The 18,214-nt window shown below is 43.5% G+C and overlaps 2 protein-coding genes across 2 annotated transcripts in view; one reads left to right on the top strand and one right to left on the bottom strand.

Moving 5' to 3' along the window:
* The window catches only part of LOC147023626 (uncharacterized), a 156,573-nt gene that overhangs the window by 39,914 nt on the left and 98,445 nt on the right, over positions 1–18,214 (top strand). The window lies entirely within an intron of this gene.
* LOC147023627 (uncharacterized) lies at positions 3,331–8,983 on the bottom strand. The gene is made up of 2 exons (XM_085889229.1): positions 8,191–8,983; positions 3,331–4,525 (listed from the first exon to the last, which is right to left on the bottom strand). Exons 1-2 carry the CDS (start codon positions 8,666–8,668, stop codon positions 4,059–4,061), a joined length of 945 nt encoding a protein of 314 aa, XP_085745355.1. The 5' UTR covers positions 8,669–8,983; the 3' UTR covers positions 3,331–4,058.

Genomic DNA, 18,214 nt, shown 5'->3' with positions numbered 1-18,214 from the left:
GCCACCCCATAACACCACGTCATCAACTTCGGTACGAAGCACATCACGTGGTGCCAAAGCAAACAACAGACACAGCAACTCCAAACAGGAAACTTCCTGTTTTTAAGGACGTTGTAAAGGACACACACAACAGGTATGGATAACTAATGTAATTTGTTCGATCGGGTGATGTCAAAGCTACTACCGTCAACGGTGGTCAAAGCGGTAAAACCCAGAATAAATTTATTTATACGACTTTTACAATCTTTCTTTTCTTTAAATCGAATTATATTCTTGAACTTTGCAGAACACAAATCAGCTTCTTAATACTGTTGTGGTTCTGCAAAACCGCAAACCTCAAAGGCATTGCACACATTGCACCCTGGGTGAACGTCCGGAATTGTTACAGCCCTCATCCAGTTGTCAGACCACGGCAAGACCATAAGCGATGAGGAGGGGTCGCGGGAATCGCGATCTGGGAGTTTGGTTCGGGTTCCGGTTGTGCATTTTGGCTCGTGAAGGAGCCCGTGTGTGGCAGAGAAAGTCCGCTGCCATCCGACATACAGACTACACTCTGTGCACGTTCGGGGCCAGAGTGCAGACTCGGGGAGCATGCCCCGATGTCAAGTCAGGAGCTCCAAGCCATGCCAAAGCTGGTGGGCATCTGAGCCAGTTTCCGGTTTGGAGCCTGGCGGGGCATGGCTAGGGCCGCTGTGGCCCAATGGAGGAGCAGGATTTAGGCCACAGCACATCGCTTTCCGGTCCTCTCCCCACCCTTCACCTTTGGCTTATAAAAGGAGGTTCTTTGAGAACATCATCTGTGTGTGACTAACATCCTTAAAGAGAGCTTCTTCTTCGAGAACATTATCCATGTGCAACTGCCGTCTTTCGAGAGCATACAGTGGACTTTTTGCTGTGCTGTCGATATCCCGCCACCCCTACGAAGCCAGATGGACTCACCGCCGGCCACGGACGGCGAACCAGTGTGAAGCGCACATTGACCCGAGCCCCGGCAAATAAATAGGCAGGAGATAGCGCACCTTACCACGAGGTGGGAACGCTCAGGCGGTGCGTCCCACAGAGGTACAAGCTACACATACAGACCTTTACATGGCTAGGTAAGGGATCTTCCTTCTCACTCATCTAGTCTTCTCTCTCTCTCTCTCTCTCTCTCTCTCTCTCTCTCTCTCTAAACACCCTCTCTAAACACCCTCTATCGTGTGTGTGTGTGTGTGTGTGTGTGTGTGTGTGTGTGTGTGTGTGTGCGCGCGTGTGTGTGTGTGTGTCTGAGTGATGGCACCTGTCCTAGATAAAGTAACATTGTAGCAGATAGTCGGGATAATCCTGCTCTGTTTCCTCCATTGTAAGTCGTTGTCTTTTGCCGCACCCAACAAATTCCTTGCTATCCCCTGCTGTGCATAAAATAAAACCCCATTCACTGCGCCACATCCTTTTCCTCGCTTGGTTATAAATAAATGCATTGCATTTAAATGCTCCCAGCTTGTTTTGTGTTTTCTTCCATTGATCCAGCATGGCCCGTATCCTAGTTTAGCCAGGACGTTATTCACCAACGATCTGTTTCCGAGCCGGTACGTGCCTGGCAGTTCCGCTCGGCTGCATCGGATCTGGTAAAGTGATCCGGTTTAAGCAAGTGCATACCGCGGGCGTGTTCCCCGGTAATTAGATCACTTGACCTTTTGGTAAACGGTATCGATTAGACAGAGGACCCTAAGTCACGTGGTCGAGTTATTGGCATTCGCGGTCGATCAGCGACCCGCCGCGTCATGAAGTTATTCGTGTGCGACGGCCTGCGATTCCAGAGAGCCTGGTGGGAACCCGAGGTAGTTCACCCCTCGTGGTCTTTTCGCCAGACTCTGGGTCTGCAACAATACTTTCTAGAACCTCCAACTTCGCAGTTGTGGACAAGTTCTATGGGGTGATGTATAAGGGTAGTGTATTTATGAGACTGGTTTAATCATGCAAAACTTCCAGATTTTTTAAAACTATACTTAAAATAATGATTTTTATTAAAACTGAAGTACAGTATATACATGAACACTGTGTGGGGTCTCGTGTTCGTGGAACTCTCTAGTTACATCCGCCACCAAAGGTGAAGGAGGTTATGTTTTCACCCCTTTCTGTCTCTGTCTGTCTATCTGTTTGTCTTTTGTTTGTGTCCAGGATATCTCAAAAAGTTGTGGACGGATCTGAATGAAATTGTGTGGACAGGTTCGTTGTGTGACAAGGACGAACTGATTAGATGTTGGTCCGGATCCAGATCCTGATCCGACCATGAGAATTTTTAAAGTGATTCTTCACCATTGAGAGATAGGGTCAAAAACGATAGAGTACTGTCTAGCATGATATTTGAAAAATATATTGGGCCCGATATGTTCTCGTGGATCAGGCATTGCGTGGCGGAGGTGTGCGCTCTACCGAGTGCCCTTCTAATTTTCTTATGCTCTGCCACTGTGTCAAACAAAAAGTAGATAGTTTCAGCTGTGTTCGTTTCTATGTGGATGATTTGTGTTTGGTTTGGCTTTTGTAACTAGATCATTAAAATTGGTTTACTCCACCGTAGTATCTTCAACACGCACAAACAAAATAATGATTCCACAATGTAACAGATAATCATCATCATCAATGTACCATGCATATTCTTAATGCAGTGTTGATGCTGCTGAAGGAGTCTCTTGGCAAAAGTTATGCTGAATGGTTTGCTGTTGCCTTCTTAGCAGTCATTCAATAATTCGTTTGGGGTGCCAGCGATAACTCGCCTCTGCCAATTCCATCAGTGCTGGGAGATGAGTCCTCCAGGGTACCATAATTCTGATGCATGATGCATTGCTCTGCCTACAAAAACACCATGATGACTTTATTTATAGCGTCAGCCCCATGAAAATGCATCATGATATAACAGGAAATAATGCGTTTAAGTCTAAATTTTCATTTAGGATCAAAGAGCATCTACGACTTGTAATAGTACCTCTTTCATTGCCCCAATTATTCCCACCTTCTCGTGGGATCGGCCAGAGAACATTTTTGGTCCAAATCTTTCACGAATTGGCTGGCCAGTCCTGACGTTTGACTGAAGGCGGCAGAAATTTGTAATTTGGCCAAGATGCTCTCCGACACTTCACTAAAAACTGCGTGAGATCTTTAACATCCAATGATGGCCAGTGCTGCGAGACAGGTCCTCCAGCTTGATGCATGTGAAACACGAGGGTGACAGTTTATAGCCGCGTCAAGATTCAAACTCAGGCTCGACAGGTAAAAGGTAAGTGTGCATACCTCTCAACTGTTCTGCCAGCCTTTAGTGCAAAAACGTGTCGATTGATACAAGTGAAATTTTCAACATTAACGAATACACTCTTGCTCAATTTTACAACCGTTGTTTATATAAACACCGCTTAAACACGGTTCAAAAGTTTCTTGAAAATAAATGCAGACATACATCAAAGTGAAGTTTGTTTTGTTCCATTTGTTTTTCTGTACACACTCATGTAACAAGCAGAAAAAAAAAAAATTCAGAATATATGTGCAAAAAACAGCATGATTTTTCTTTAAAATTTAAATGATATAAAAATATTGTGAATTCAAAAGGAAGGCTTTAATAATTGCTGATTCATTCCAGCATCTCTTTTAGCATTGTACGCACTAGAGGCCTCATGCAGTTTTTCTGTACATGTCCAATGTCAATGTTTCTAGCCATAAAATTACATTTTGCAGTTGAGTGAGAGCTCACAAGCATTACAACAGCAAGAACTGCAGATAAGTTAAAAGCATAACCAACTCTAGATTTTGTCAAAAATTTTTTTAGTGAAAGCCCAGGATATCAGGAACATAAAGACATCTTCATCAGGGATTAACATGGCCATTTGTGCTCAGATCTTAAATGCTTTCCTGGATAAGCAGGGTGGCACAAGCCTGCAATCAACCACAAGACCCAGGAAACCATTTTCAACTTTCCCTTCTGATATTATCTACATACAAGTCTTTCCTCCGTGAAAGTCTATATTCACCTTCATGCCCAGTGATCATATTTTATAATCATGTCACCAGGTCAACGAAATATCCTTCTAGACCTCTGGTTCCAATCTGGCCTGTGCAATAGGCCGCAGATTTTCCAACACGTCGGAAACACGGCCCAACACCAGCCCTGCCTGCACTGTGCTGCGTACCAGTTCAGCCTGCATACCCAGTGCTCGCACCGTTGCTTGCCGTAAGGCCTCACCCAGGCTTGTTACACTCTCAGTCAGGCACCGGATCTCCTTCCGAAGACCAGCTAACTCCCCGCACACTTCGAGTTGGTCCTTTTCTGAATTTAAAGTCTGGACGCATAAGGATGCCTGCTCTGTGTCAAGAGGACAAGCCTTGGTTGAGACCGGTGTCGAGGATGTCTCTCTAATGTTGGCTGGTTTCTCTGCAACCATTTGGCTGTTTGGCTCATTGGGTTCACGCTCCTCTATCATCAAATCTTCTTCCTTGAGGATGATCTCCTGACAGTTGATCGCCATCTCATCTTTCACAGTCAAAATTCTGGGACCTGAAATGAAGAAAAAGCAACCATTGAGGCTTTTACCAAGGCTACAAAATTAACCCTTCACAGGTCATCAATTCCTTGTGACCTGTCCAGTGTTAAGTTTTTTTTTGTTGTTTTTTGTTTCTGTTGTAACACCATGGCAGGAATTTGGGGATTTAATCGGTGTATTGGCACACAAGGACCAACTCTGTTGAAAGGTACCATAGTATCTTTAACACACACACACAAGCAAAACATTAGTGAATTAGTAGGGCACTTGGTAGAGCGCATAACTCCGCCACACAATACCTGATCCAGGAGAACATATTGGGCCCAATAACTTTTGGAAATATCATGCTATACAGTATATTGTTCATGGCCCCACCTCTTAATGGTGAAGAATCACTATAAAAAAATTTTTAATTCTCATATCCAGATCTCGATGCGGACCTTCACCAAAATCGAACCAATTTGTCGTGGTGACACACCTAACCTGTCCACCAAGTTTCATTCGAATCTGTCCACAACTTTTTGAGATATCGTGCTATATATAGTTTTTGGCCCTATCTCAAAATGGTGAAGAATCACTTTAAAAATTCTCGTAGCCGGATCCGAATCCGGATCTTCACCAAAATCTAATAAGTTCGTCCTTGTCACACACCCAAACTCTCCATCAAATTTCATCAGAATACATTCACAACTTTTTGAGATATCCTGCACACAAACAAACAAGAAAGATGTCATGCATAGCACGATAGTTGTGAAATCCATAAAACAAATGTGACCTTAAAATAATTTTTGCTTGAATTAAATGACCAAATATGCAAATCCTCTTCGAATTTAAAGTCAATCAGATGAAAATTGACAATTTTAGAAATTCGGTCCATGTCGACTTTTCAGCCTATGTTGAGCTTTTGGCCTCTGTTGACCTCAAAAATACATGTTCATTGAATTTCTTGACCTGATCTGCAAATCCTCTTCAAATTTAAAGTCAATCGGATGAAAATTGATGATTTTATTAAGTGCACCAAAGTTGTTGACCTTCAGCTTGCCAAGGGAAATTCAACATTAACAGACCTTTTGGCCAATGTTGACCTCAAAATTAATTAGTTGTTGAATTCAGCGATTTGAAATATAAATTATCTTCAAATTTCAAGTCAATCGGATGAAAATTGAGGATTTTAGAAATCTTACCTTAGTCGTTGACTTTTGGCCTATGTTGACCTTTTGGCCTATGTTGACCTTTTGGCCTATGTTGACCTTTAAAATAATTTGTGGCTGAATTCAATGAACAAATATGCAACTCTTCTTCAAATTTCAAGTCAATTGGATGAAAATCGTCAATTTTAGAAATACAGCCGATGTTGACCTTTTGACCCTTTGACGTCAACATAAACAATAGGCTTCTTGCCAATGACAAACTCTACCATTTTGGGAGGATCGGTTTAAAATTGTGACCTGCATGTGATTGACATGCAAACAAGCAAACAGACAGGCAGAAAGAAAAATCACTCATTGAGTGACAACTTGGCAAAACGGAATGGCACTCCATCGAGAACATCCCTCCACCAGGCTGAATGGTTTACATTTTGTATGCCACTGATAAGTCGGATCTGATTCTGGACCTTAACCAAAACCGAATCAGCTTGTTCTTGTCACCTAACCAACTCTTCCACCTCGTTTTGTCACAAGTCGTCCACAACTTTTAGAGATAACATGCTATACATAGTTTTAGGCCCCCGTCTCTCTCAATGGTGAAGAATCACCTGAAAAATTCTCGAATGCGGATCTGGATTCAGATCTTCACTAAAATCGAATCAATTAGTCCTTGTCCCACACCCAACCTGTCCACCACGTTTCATCCAAATCCGTCCTCAACTTTTTTGAGATATCATGCAATATCGTTTTTAGCTCCATCTCTCAATGGTGAAGAATCAGTTAGAAATTAAATAATTCTTGTATCCAGATCTAGATTTAGATCTTCACCAAAATTGAATCAATTCTTCCTCTTGGCATTCCCAAACTGTCCACCAAGTTTTGTGTGAATCCATTCATAACCTCTTGAGATATTGAGCTATATATAGTTTTGGCCGCTTCTCTCAATACAAGGAAATCGAACACAGGTGGAGGCTATTCAGCCCATCATGCCTGCGCAAACACCATACTAATTTATCTACACAAGATCCAAGAAAGAAAATGCAATTTTTTTAATTTATTAATTATTATTTTTTCCTTCTTTCTTTCTTTTTCCTCTTCCCCTCAGGGGAGGGGGCATGGGCTTGGTTAAAAACATACGTCAACCACACAACACCCCTTGACAAGACCCCCACCAACAACACTCTGTACACATGCACCCAATCACCCATCAATGCTCAAACTACCGAAAAGTCTTATCAACATCCCCATAATCTCCCTAATTTCCAGGTACCTACCTAATTCTAATTTAAACTTATCTACTTTTTCTGCTGCCACTACCTTTCCGGGGAGACCTTTCCATGCACAAAGTACTCTCTGAGTAAAAGTCCCCTGCCTTGCATGTTTGATTCGGCGATCTGAAATATAAATTCTCTTCAAATTTCAAAAAAACGGTGTTTCAAGGCTTCTCGTCCAGGGTGGGGGGGGGGGGCGTTTTAGACGGTAGTTTATATTTAATGGGATTTTAAGGCGGCGGCCATTGTAATCAATTTCAACAGTGGCCGCGGCAGTGGAATCCCATCAAGGAAAAACTACCGTCTAAAATCCCCCCCCCCCAGCCGAGGGGCCTCGCCACCTCGCCTATAACCTTCCCGGGACCTGTCCCGACATTTTTTGTTTCAGAGGTGTTTTTTGTTTCCTCCTCACCAACCCCCTTAGGCTATGACTGCCGTGGCCCAATAGGGAACTGATACAGGACTCATGTCAGACCTATGTACAGAAGAATAAATTCATTCAAAAAGAACCCGGGCAGCGCAGGGTGCAATCAGCTCATATATATATATATATATATATATATATATATATATATATATATATATATATATATATATATATATATATATATATATATATATATATATATATATATATATATATATATATATATATATATATATCTGATTTGTAATGCTATCTACCACCAGGTGGCGTAATATGACACACATTTACAAAGAGAGAATTAGGGTCTTCCCCCCACCCTGAACCTCCTGTCTTGCAGGTTGAAAAATGTTTTCTTGCATTTCTATTTGCCAAGATGATTCCAACAGTATGTAATGTGATGGGGTTACTACAGATGGGGCAGATCTATCGACAGACAGACAGAAATTACAACTATATATGTCCACACGTCCATATACATATGTCTATTTCTACATATATATATATATATATATATATATATATATATATATATATATATATATATATATATATATATATATATATATATGCATATGTCCACATTTATATGTTTTTGCTCTTTGGAATGGGGAGAAGGGGAAAGGGTTTATAGGGAATAGGATAAAAGGAAATTGGAATGTGTGGGAACATGTAAGGAGAAGGGAATGGGAAGGGTGACTTATTTTGCCTTTTTGCAGACGTGATATGTACATGGATCCAAATTGGGAGTACATTATGGAGTTACATGACTGAGTTAGTCGAGAGAGCCTGCAAAACAAAGTTATTACTAAAGAGAGATCATGGCAGATGATTACCCGAAGTTGTGCAGCTGTTCTTCAACAACTCCTCTGACACAGCAGCCACCACCATGGCTGGCCTTTCTATTGATCGTAGTGGAAGGGTATTACCATTACCCTCTGCCTCTTCTAGACCTCCATTTGACTCTGTTCCTTGCAAAGGCGCTCTGGTCATACCGTTTGGACCAGCCATAACTTTAACTTTGCTTCTTCGCCGTAGGTCGTGCCACCTCCGTTTTACATCAGACACTGAGCGGTGGCGCACTCCAACTGCGTTGATCTTGCTCGTAATGGATGACCAGATCTTATGCCTAGCTGTAAGGGAGGTACAGCCCGATTCTGGACCAAAGAGATGAATTTGGTTTTTTCTCACCTCTGCCACTAATATCTCCAACTCTTTCTCTCGGAATTTCTCTTTTCTTTTTCGTGCTGACTGTATCGCGAAAGCAGCCCAATTGCTAGCCGTTCTTCCTCGCCCGGTTGTGCTCTCCCCCATTTTCTCACTCTCGCAGTCTCAAACACGGTGCACTCTGCGCTGCGCTGCGCTGCAATGTGCGGACGTAATCCCTCATTACAATGCACGCAGGCGCAAACTGCGCACACGCAAGGGGCTTGAATTTGTTCCTTTTTTATTTGTTTCTGTATGTTCACCTGAAATTTGAAGCTTTTTCAATCAACATTGCACAATTTGATATTGTAAAGAGATCAGAGGGCGACCAGATCAGTTTCATGATCATTCAATCGGTGTTCTAACTCAACAAATTTGCCTCTGGTGTTTGCCAAGCACGGGCCTGTGCTTTTCTCTTCTGCACCCGAGACAGGCCTATTCTGCACACTGTAAGAGCCTTCAAAAGTAGGGCGTTACCATGGTGAGCGTGCACCGTGTGCTGAGGTTGTGGCATTGTGCTCTTTGTACTGTTGTTGATAATCCGACAAAGGGTATGCCATAAAACCGGGGGCTTTATTTTTAGCCACAAGCATGGAGGCAATTTGAAAGTGTCAAAGGAACAGAAAGAGTGAATGCACTTTATTGTGATTTGAACATGACGATGAACATGGAATGCAATGGTCCAGTGATAAGCAAGAGGGCTTGCAGTGAGGAAGACAAAGGTATACAGGGAGCATTATGACGATGGGGCATTAATTTGACAGGGTTATTAGATTCATTGTGCATATTGAGTTCGTTGAGAATACTCTCAATACCCTTGTCCATAAGCCCTGCTCGTCGTGTGGCTCTTCCCTCGCACCTCCCCCTCTCCTTGAAATGTTCTTCACCTTTGACATCAAAGGTGGAAGGAGGTTATGTTTTCACTCCTGTCTGTTTGCTTGTCTGTCTGTTTAACTGTGAGCAGGATATCTCAAAAAGTTGTGCACGGATTCGAACGAAATTTGGTGGATGAGTTGGGTGTGTGACGAGGATGAATCGATTCAATTTATTGAAGATCCGAGTCCGGACCCGATATTTTTTTTTATTTTTAAAGTGATTATTCACCCACCATTGAGAGATGGGGCTCAAAAACGACATAGAGTATATTTCAAAAAGTTGTGGACGAATTGTGAAAAAACTTGGATGTGCGACAAGAACAAGCCGATTCAATTTTGGTTCAGGTTGCGATCCAGATCCTGCCTATCAGTGGATACAAAACACTCCGGCCGTCTCCAGGGTTTATAACGCCAGCCGGTTCAGCACAAGCCTCGGGTCACGCGTCTTCAATCGCGATACCAACGTACTCCTTGTACCTTGCCAGTTGGGGAAATAGAACCCCTGGTTGCAGACTGGTTTTGTCAGATGCCGAGCGTTTTCTGCCAGTCTGTAACCATTTTGGTTTTATATGCCAATCGAACGGATTGTTCCTCAATGCGACACAAATTAATCCATAGCGGCAACTTCATACGAATTAACCAGATTTTTTGGGGAACATCGGGGATCACAGCACAAGCAAAATTTACGACAATGTTTTTATTAACAATCCTCAACCCGTTCTTAACTAGGGAACCACAGACTACAGGTTTTGAGGGGGTCGCTACCGAAATATGCCTTAAACAACGTGCAGACAAAGACAGATAGACAGCATGCATGCAAGACAAGACAGAGTACTTGGTGATGTTTCATGGACGAGAGGACAGTGTCAAAAGCACGAATGTCGCTTGCCACAGGCGGATGTCCACGGATTTGAGCTCCAGCTCGAATGCGCCGCGTGGCGAAATGGAGCTCGTCCTCATTTTGCCCCCTTTGCACTGCACGCGGTCTCCACGCGCTCTGACCCCGCGTAAGGTCAACGATGGGCCTCAGCTGATCTCTCTCACGGTCCAGCATACAAATCCAGGCCTGGCCCATTCACCAGACAAGGCCCAAATCGAGGTTCCGAGCTCCGCAGGCGGGTTGACAAACGTGTCGAGCCGTGAGCTGAGTAAGTACGGAGGCTCCACGGCCAGACGCAGGCCGAACCTGTCGATCACCTCCCCACAAGAGCTGATCACCGACTCGACGTGCAGGCAGCCTCTCCCATGTTCACTCGCCCCGAAAACACGAACACCCTCTCAACCGACTGCAGATTTCCAAACTGCCAAACTGAAGTTGTTCACAAGGTCTTCATTTGCTCTCTCGTTCCACGAGCACGCCTCTCAACCGACTGCAGTTTTCCAAACTCAACCTTTTCACGAAGCCTTCATTTCTCTCGCTTCGAAGCCACTCCGAGCATGCCTCGAGAACCCGACTGTTGTTTTCCACACACAATACTCTTTACGAAGTCCTCATTCGCTCGCTTCGACACACGAGCCTGCCTCTCTCGGCGAAGCCGACAAACTCCTCCCCTTCGCGTCACTTCCTCTTTTTGGCCACACCCTCTCAGCCGACTGGGCGGGGCCTATCATCCGTGATGGGGAAGAAGAAGAGGGACCTCTCGTTCTACCACCACGGCACAACAATAATACAGCCTCTTACGCCTCCCGACACACATACAACGTCCATTTTACCAAATAACCTAACTATACATGCATTTAATGGGGGAACTGAACTAATCCTATATTTAGTAGTCCAATAAGGGCCACTTTCATAACAATATATATATATATATATATATATATATATATATATATATATATCGACTCCTCCCGTGCATGCTCTTCTCACCAAATAAGCTGCACAAAGCAATGAAGAAAGGCTACGCAAGGTAAGTGCTTTGCAGTGTCAAACCCTTCCCAGAGTTCCTCTGCAGCTATCAAGACATTCACAAATAGTGCACACATGAGAATCCCAATGCTGCACACCACCTCAGCTGCCGGACCGGTTTCATCACTTATTGGTGAATAATCATTGACCGTGCAGACAGAAATGCAAACCAATGAGGTTCCCAAGCATGTGCTACGTGCAAATGTCGAAAGTAGTCAAGATGTAAATGATATCAGAGGTGAGAAATATGAGTGGGTCTTTATCATTTACAAGCAAATACCACCTGTCACTTTGCTGGTGGGAATACTGAGGGGGGTGGGAGAGGGAGTGGGGTGGGCGAGAGACCGGGGGGGGCTAGTGAGGAAGTGGAAGGAGAAAGAGATACGAGGGAGGGGGTGTGGAAGGGTGGGGGAGCAGGAAGGGAGGGAGAGTGATGAGGGATGGGGGAAGGGAAGGGCAATAAAACACACCCAAACAGTAACATTTTCTTTTCAACCACCATGTTCTCCATAAAACTAGGTGGGAGCATTTAAAACCCCCACTATCTAAATGGCAAACGCCTGACTGTGTGCAAGCATGCTCATACATGGAGAGACCTTTGCACTCTTCCGGTCGGCTCACTCCGAATCTGATTTATGCATGCTACACTCTGGGGAAGCTGTTTTAAATTCAAAAGTAAACTGTTAGTCCTAAGTAGTCCCCTTAACAGAGTGGGAAGGGTGGGGATGAGGGGGAGGGGAGGGAGAAGGGTGGGAGGGAGCGAGAAGGGAGGGAGGGGAGGGAGAGTGGATGGAGGGGAGGGGGGAAAGAGACAGAGTAAGGAGGGAGAGAGAGGAAGTCGGGGGGGGCAAGGAGGGAGGAGGTATGGGGGAGCTAGGAGGGGTGAGGAAGAGGTGTGAGAAAGTGAGGAAGGGGGTCGGGTAGGGAGAGTGAGGAAGGGGGTGGGGTGAGGAGAGTGAGGAGGGATGAGGGAAGGAAAGGCAGCATGAATGGAAGGGAAGGACAATAAAACATGCCCAAACAGTAACATTTTCTTTTTAACCACCATGTTCTATATATAACCAGGCAGGAGCATTTAAAACCCATGCTATCTATGTAGCAAAGGCCTGACTACATGCATGCATGCCAGTACATGTAGCAACCTTTGAAACCCTCCAGTCGGCTCACTCTGAATCTGATTCATACATGCTCCACTCTGGAGAAGCTGTTTTAAATTCAAAACTAAACCGTCAGTCCTAAATTGTCCCGTTAACAGAGGGAAAGGGGTGTGGATGAGGGGGAGGGGGAATGGTGGGCGAGTGATGGAGGGGAGAGAGGAGGGAGGGGAGGGAGAGCAGACGGAGGGGAGAAGAGAGAGGGAGAGATGAGGGAGGGGGAGGGGTGGGAGAGCTATGAAGAGTAAGGAGGGAGCTAGGAAGGGTGGAAAGAGCGAGGAAAGGGGATGGGGAGAGTGATGCATCACAAAACGTCGCTTATACGCTCCAGGAGTGTGGGGGGGGGGGTGGGAGTGAGGAGGAGGGCGGGAAGTAGGGAATGGGAGGGGTTTGGGAGGACGTAAGCATGAGGGGAAGGATTTCAACTTGTGTGTGGCAGTCGGGCTTGTGGAGAATGGGGGGGAGGGGGATACAGCATTAAACAAAATGGGGTACGTTAAAATGGCACGTTAATACAGCACGTGGAGACCAACGGGAGATGTCCATGGGGGTGGAGAGGATTTGGGAGAAGGATAGCATGAGGAGAGGGGAAGGGAATGCAGCATAAGTGGAGGGAATGCAATGCAGTGAGAGGGTAGGGATGGGAATGCACTGAGGGGGAGGGAAGGGAAAGTATGCAGGAGGGGAGGGAAGGAAAGGCAGCCGGGGGGGGGGGGGAGGCAGCATGAGGTGGTGGTAGGGGGAAGCATGAGGAGGTGAAGGCAGCATGAGGGGAGGGAGGCAGCATGAGGGGAGGGAGGCAGCATGAAGGAATGGGAAGGCAGTGTGGTGGGTGGGGAAGGCAGCGTGATGGGAGGGGGGGGAAGGGAAGGCAGGGTAAGGCAGCATGAGAGGAGGGGAAGAAGGCAGTGTGAGGGGAGGGAAGCAGCATGAGGGGAGGGAAAGGCTTTGTAAGAGGAAGGGAAGGCAGTGTAAGGACAAAGGAAGGAAGCATGAGGGGAAGGTAGGCAGCATACCAGGGCATTACGGGGGCAATGAAACACAGCCAAACATTTATTTTTTTATTATTGCCGTGTTCCTTATAAAACCAGGCTGAAAATCTCTTCCTCCTTCATCTTCTTCTTCATTTTATTGGGTCGTCGATCTCGTCGAAAAAAAAAAAAACGAGATTTGTTCTACCCTTATTACCTTCGCAAACTTTGTTGCGAAGGTTATGTTTTGATCACTGTGTATTTATTTATTTATTTATGAATATGTGTGTTTGTTTGTTTGTTTGTTTTTCGCATAACTCCAAAAGTATTGAACTGAATCGCAGCAAATTTGGTGGGATGATTGGTTATTATCCGAGGACCATTTGATTAGATTTTGGGAGCGATCGGGTCAAAGGTCAAGGTCAAGGTCATGAAATGGTCAAAATCGTCTTTTTACCATAGCGCGGTCAATTTGTATCCAATTTGCATGCAACTAATGGAAAAATGTTCAGAATTCAATGCCCCATCTTGTGATATGTGACATGACACAATGACGTAATTTCTTATTAGCGGTTGGGAGTCAAAGGTCAGGGGGGGGTCACGATATTGCAAAATGTGCGGTTTTAGTCATAACACGGTCAATTCTTATCCGATTTGCATGAAACCAACACCAAAATGTTGACTGTTCTGTTCCCCACACTCTAATACCAATTACAAAATTAAGAGTACAAAGATCAAGGTCGAGGTCATGAAAAGGTCAAAATCATCATTTTGCCATAGTGCGGTCGATTTTTATCCAATTTGCATGCAACCAATGCCAAAATGTTGTGAATTCAATGCCCAATCTTGTGATATACGATATGACACAATGACGTCATTACCTTTGTTAGCGGTTTGGGTCAAAGGTCAGGGGGGTCAACGACCTTTATTATCATAACGCGGTCAATTCTTATACAATTTGCATGTAAGTAGATTCAAAATGTTTAGAATTCAATTCCCTATCCTGTGATGTGTAATATTTGATTTCTTATAATGTGACCAGTTGTCATCAGATTGACTTGACACCGACACCGAAAAAGGTCAGGGAGTTCATACAGAAATTGTACAATGTACGTGAATCAGTGTCAAACAGCAGGAAATTTAATGTTTTAAGCCATCATAACACATATGAGATGGCAGATGTGGTATGGGATTAAATACCCTCACAATCAACGGTCTCTGAGGGGGGCGGGGGGGGCGGCAAAATGTAGCGTTGGCGAAGGTATGCGCTCTACTGAGTGCCCGTTCTAGTTATCAGTGTTTAAAATGGCGATTTCAGTTAATATAATGGCGATTTCGATGAAACTTGGTTGGTAGGTTCATACCATGACTTAGTTGTCTGCAAATGAGAACCATTGGTATGGACACCACCGTTGCCATTTTCTTGTGTGTTGTGAATCATGAATTTTCTTGTGCTTAATCCTCAGGTCATTCCCAATCGAATGGGCCCATCGCATCAAGTTCTATTGGGTGGTCGACTACCCATGTCCGCCTACTGGCTTGTTAATATGAGTCTCATTCAATCCTGTTTCTCACATCCATTCGATTCAGAAAATGCTGATTACACACCACCTTTTAAATCATCACAAAGCAAGTCGCTCTACTTGCAACACACATGATAAAAGGATATGAAAAAGCAGCTGATTTCACCTTTGAAAAGGTGAAAGTTAATTTTTATTCCGTTGTTTTTTTATTTTTATCAACAATGAAAAGATTGGAATTTACATCAGTGAAGCGACGGGTCTCACTTCTGGTGGCTTTGAAACAAACAATCAAGCAACTTGGTGAGCGCTCGCCAAGTGGATTAAGCACTCAAGCAAGCACTCCAACATCAGTGAAACGAAAAGAGTTCATATAAAAGGGAGCCAATTTTTTAAAATAAATTAATCACACACATGCACATTATCTTACGTATTTTCTTTTAAAGGTACACAAAAAAACATTACGTACTGATGTGTTTTCACCTGTATATGTCGGGTCCCTCTTTTTATGAACTTTTCTGGAGCATTACTTGGTTCCTCCTCAGACTACAAGGGAAGGACAGCATGCACACAAGATTTTTTTGAATGTCTTATTTTTTATCATCTGGAATTTTCCACAAGCCATGGAATGTTCCTTCCTTTCTATTGTTTGCCACATGGCACATGCATACCGTATAAAGGGACCTTTTCTATGCTCCTGGTATTTTTCTCAAGAATGTCCCTTCTCTTCTGTACTTTGCCCCATGGCACATACCATATAAAGGGGTCTTTTCTATGTCTCTGGCATTTTTCCAAGAACCCTGTTCAAATTTCAAGTCAATGGGATGAAAACTGACAATTTCAGATATTCGGCCTATGTTGACATTTCGGCCTATCTTGACCTCAAAAAATAATTTGTAGTTGAATTAAATGACCAAATGTGTGAATCCTCTTCAAATTTCAAGTCAATTGGATGAAAATTGACAATTTTAGAAATTTAACCTCTATTGACCTTTTGGCCTATGTTGACCTCAAAAATAATTGTTGGTTGAATTCAGTGATCTGATATAAAAATCCTGTTAAAATTTCAAGTTCATCGGATGAAAATTGAGGATTTCAGAAATGTGACCTATGTTGCCCTTTTGGCTTAAGTTTGAACTCAAAAATAATTGGTGGGTAAATTCAGTGAAAATCTTTTTCAAATTTCATGTCAATCAGATGAAAATTGACAATTTGAGAAATTTTGGCCTAGCTTGACCTTAAAATGGTTGGTTGAATTCAGTGACCTTATATGAAAATGCTGTTCAAATTTCTAGTCAATCAGATGAAAATTTAGGATTTTAGATATTTGGCCTATGTTGACCTCAAAAGAGTCAACATTTTCATTTGGGCGGACGGATGGACAGACAGACAGACTGACTGAGACAGCAACATGAATTTTCGATTGTTTTCGTTAAAAAGTCAAGAATGGGAAAACAGACGTTTCTGAAATTTGGAACATATCTCGATTTACAAAAGATTTACTTCTGAAATTTGCAGCCGATTTAGTCCAGTTAAAGCCGAGAAGCCAATTTCTGTCCCTGTGTTAAAGTTGCATGCAGAGAAGCCATCCCAGATTAAGGGAGGGGTGCTTTGTGCCTCCCTTGATGTAACTTTCATCCATATAGTTACCTAATTACTGACTCGGTGTTTAGGGATCTGAAGCAAACTGTAACAATTGTTGTGAAAGTTAGAATCAATCGATGACAAGGTATTTTATGAGATAAAATAAAACGCTTTTGGGTAAGAGGAGAAATCCTTCATGTTTACTGGAGAGATGGATGGATGGATGATCATTGATCTTGTACAGTCAGGTGCACGTGTTGCCGAGGCGGTTTCATTGGCTAGCATTACAATCCTGGATGAGTTGCCACTCCGACTCAGACACAAGGAAGCCAGGGCAGGAATTTGGAATTTTGTCAGGGTGCCGGCGATAACTCGCTCACTCTTGTTTTTTTTTAATACAATGTCGAGGCTCATATGAGAGCTAACATATCGAACGTACAACAAGGGGACCAGGAGACAAAAGGGGCGGAAGAAGAAAGTTAAAAATAGTGCAGAAGAGAGACATGAGATCTGTGGAAGGGACAGGGATGGGGCAGGGTACACGGGGTAAACAAGATGGACACTACAGGGACTTTGTAAAGGACACTGTGAGATATTTAATGTCCACCAACGACGGGACACCCAGTTTCACGTCCATCCGAGAGATGGCACACACATTGATGAATCACCCTGCCTGTGAAACACCAGGATGACAGTTTATAGCTGGGTTGGGATTCAAACCCAGACGAGACAGCTTAGAGCGAGTGTGTATAAATCTAGAGACTAGACCATCATGTCAGCCCTTTCATATTTTATTTTCAGTATATATATATATATATATATATATATATATATATATATATATATATATATATATATATATATATATATATATATACACACATACATATATATTATATCATATACATATAATATTGGGTAAGAGGAGAAATATATGTGTGGATACACACATACGTACTGACGGGTTTTCTCCAGGAGAGAGGTTGGAGAGAGAGAGAGGGGAGGGGGAGGAAGTGAGGGGGGAGAGAGAGAGGGGTATATGGGTATGGGAGAGAGAAAGGAAGGGGGAATTCCAGCAGATGGGATGTCTAGTTCAACGGCACACACATTGCTGAATCACCCTGCATGTGAAACACCGGGATGACAGTTTACAGCTAGGTCGGGATTCAAACCCAGGCTAGACAGCTGAGTGCGAGCATGCGTACCTCTCGGCGATCTTGCCGTGATGTTAACGAAAATTTCCTCTTTTTAATTTGTATTAAATGCAGGGCCATCGCAGGCAAGTGACCCCTGATGATACCACTCTGTTGGCAGAAAGTAAAGACGACTTGATGAAACTGCTGCCTGCAGACACTGAAGAAGGAAAGTGAAAAGATTGGTCTTTATTTAAACCCAAAAACTCAAAATCGTGTCAACTGAGAAGATGGTGTTCAGATTCGGAGACGATCATATGAAAGTAGTGGAAAGCTTCATCTTCCTGGGTTCTAAGATTGAAGTGAGTGGAGAATGTGGAGGATAAGTTAATTGATTATTAGCAATGGGGAGAAGAGCAATGTCAAGATTGACAAAGATCTGGAAAGACAAAGATGTGACAATACAAACCAAGAGAAGGTGGGTGAATGTTCTGGTATTTGCAGTTGC

The sequence above is a fragment of the Eptatretus burgeri genome, chromosome 7 (genome assembly GCF_056783735.1).
Source record: "Eptatretus burgeri isolate ZD-2024b chromosome 7, Ebu_testis_v1, whole genome shotgun sequence".
Taxonomy (NCBI): Eukaryota; Metazoa; Chordata; class Myxini; order Myxiniformes; family Myxinidae; genus Eptatretus; species Eptatretus burgeri.
The sequence above is the reverse complement of the archived record's forward strand: the minus strand, read 5'-3'. Positions and strand labels throughout refer to the sequence as shown.

Bases quoted from the DNA above. Each gene is read 5' to 3' on its own strand.
- LOC147023627 (XM_085889229.1), bottom strand. From the start codon at position 8,668: ATGGGGGAGAGCACAACCGGGCGAGGAAGAACGGCTAGCAATTGGGCT. The intron at 4,526-8,190 runs GTAATCATCTGC...TCTTCATTTCAG, and splicing joins GAACAGCTGCACAACTTCGG to GTCCCAGAATTTTGACTGTG.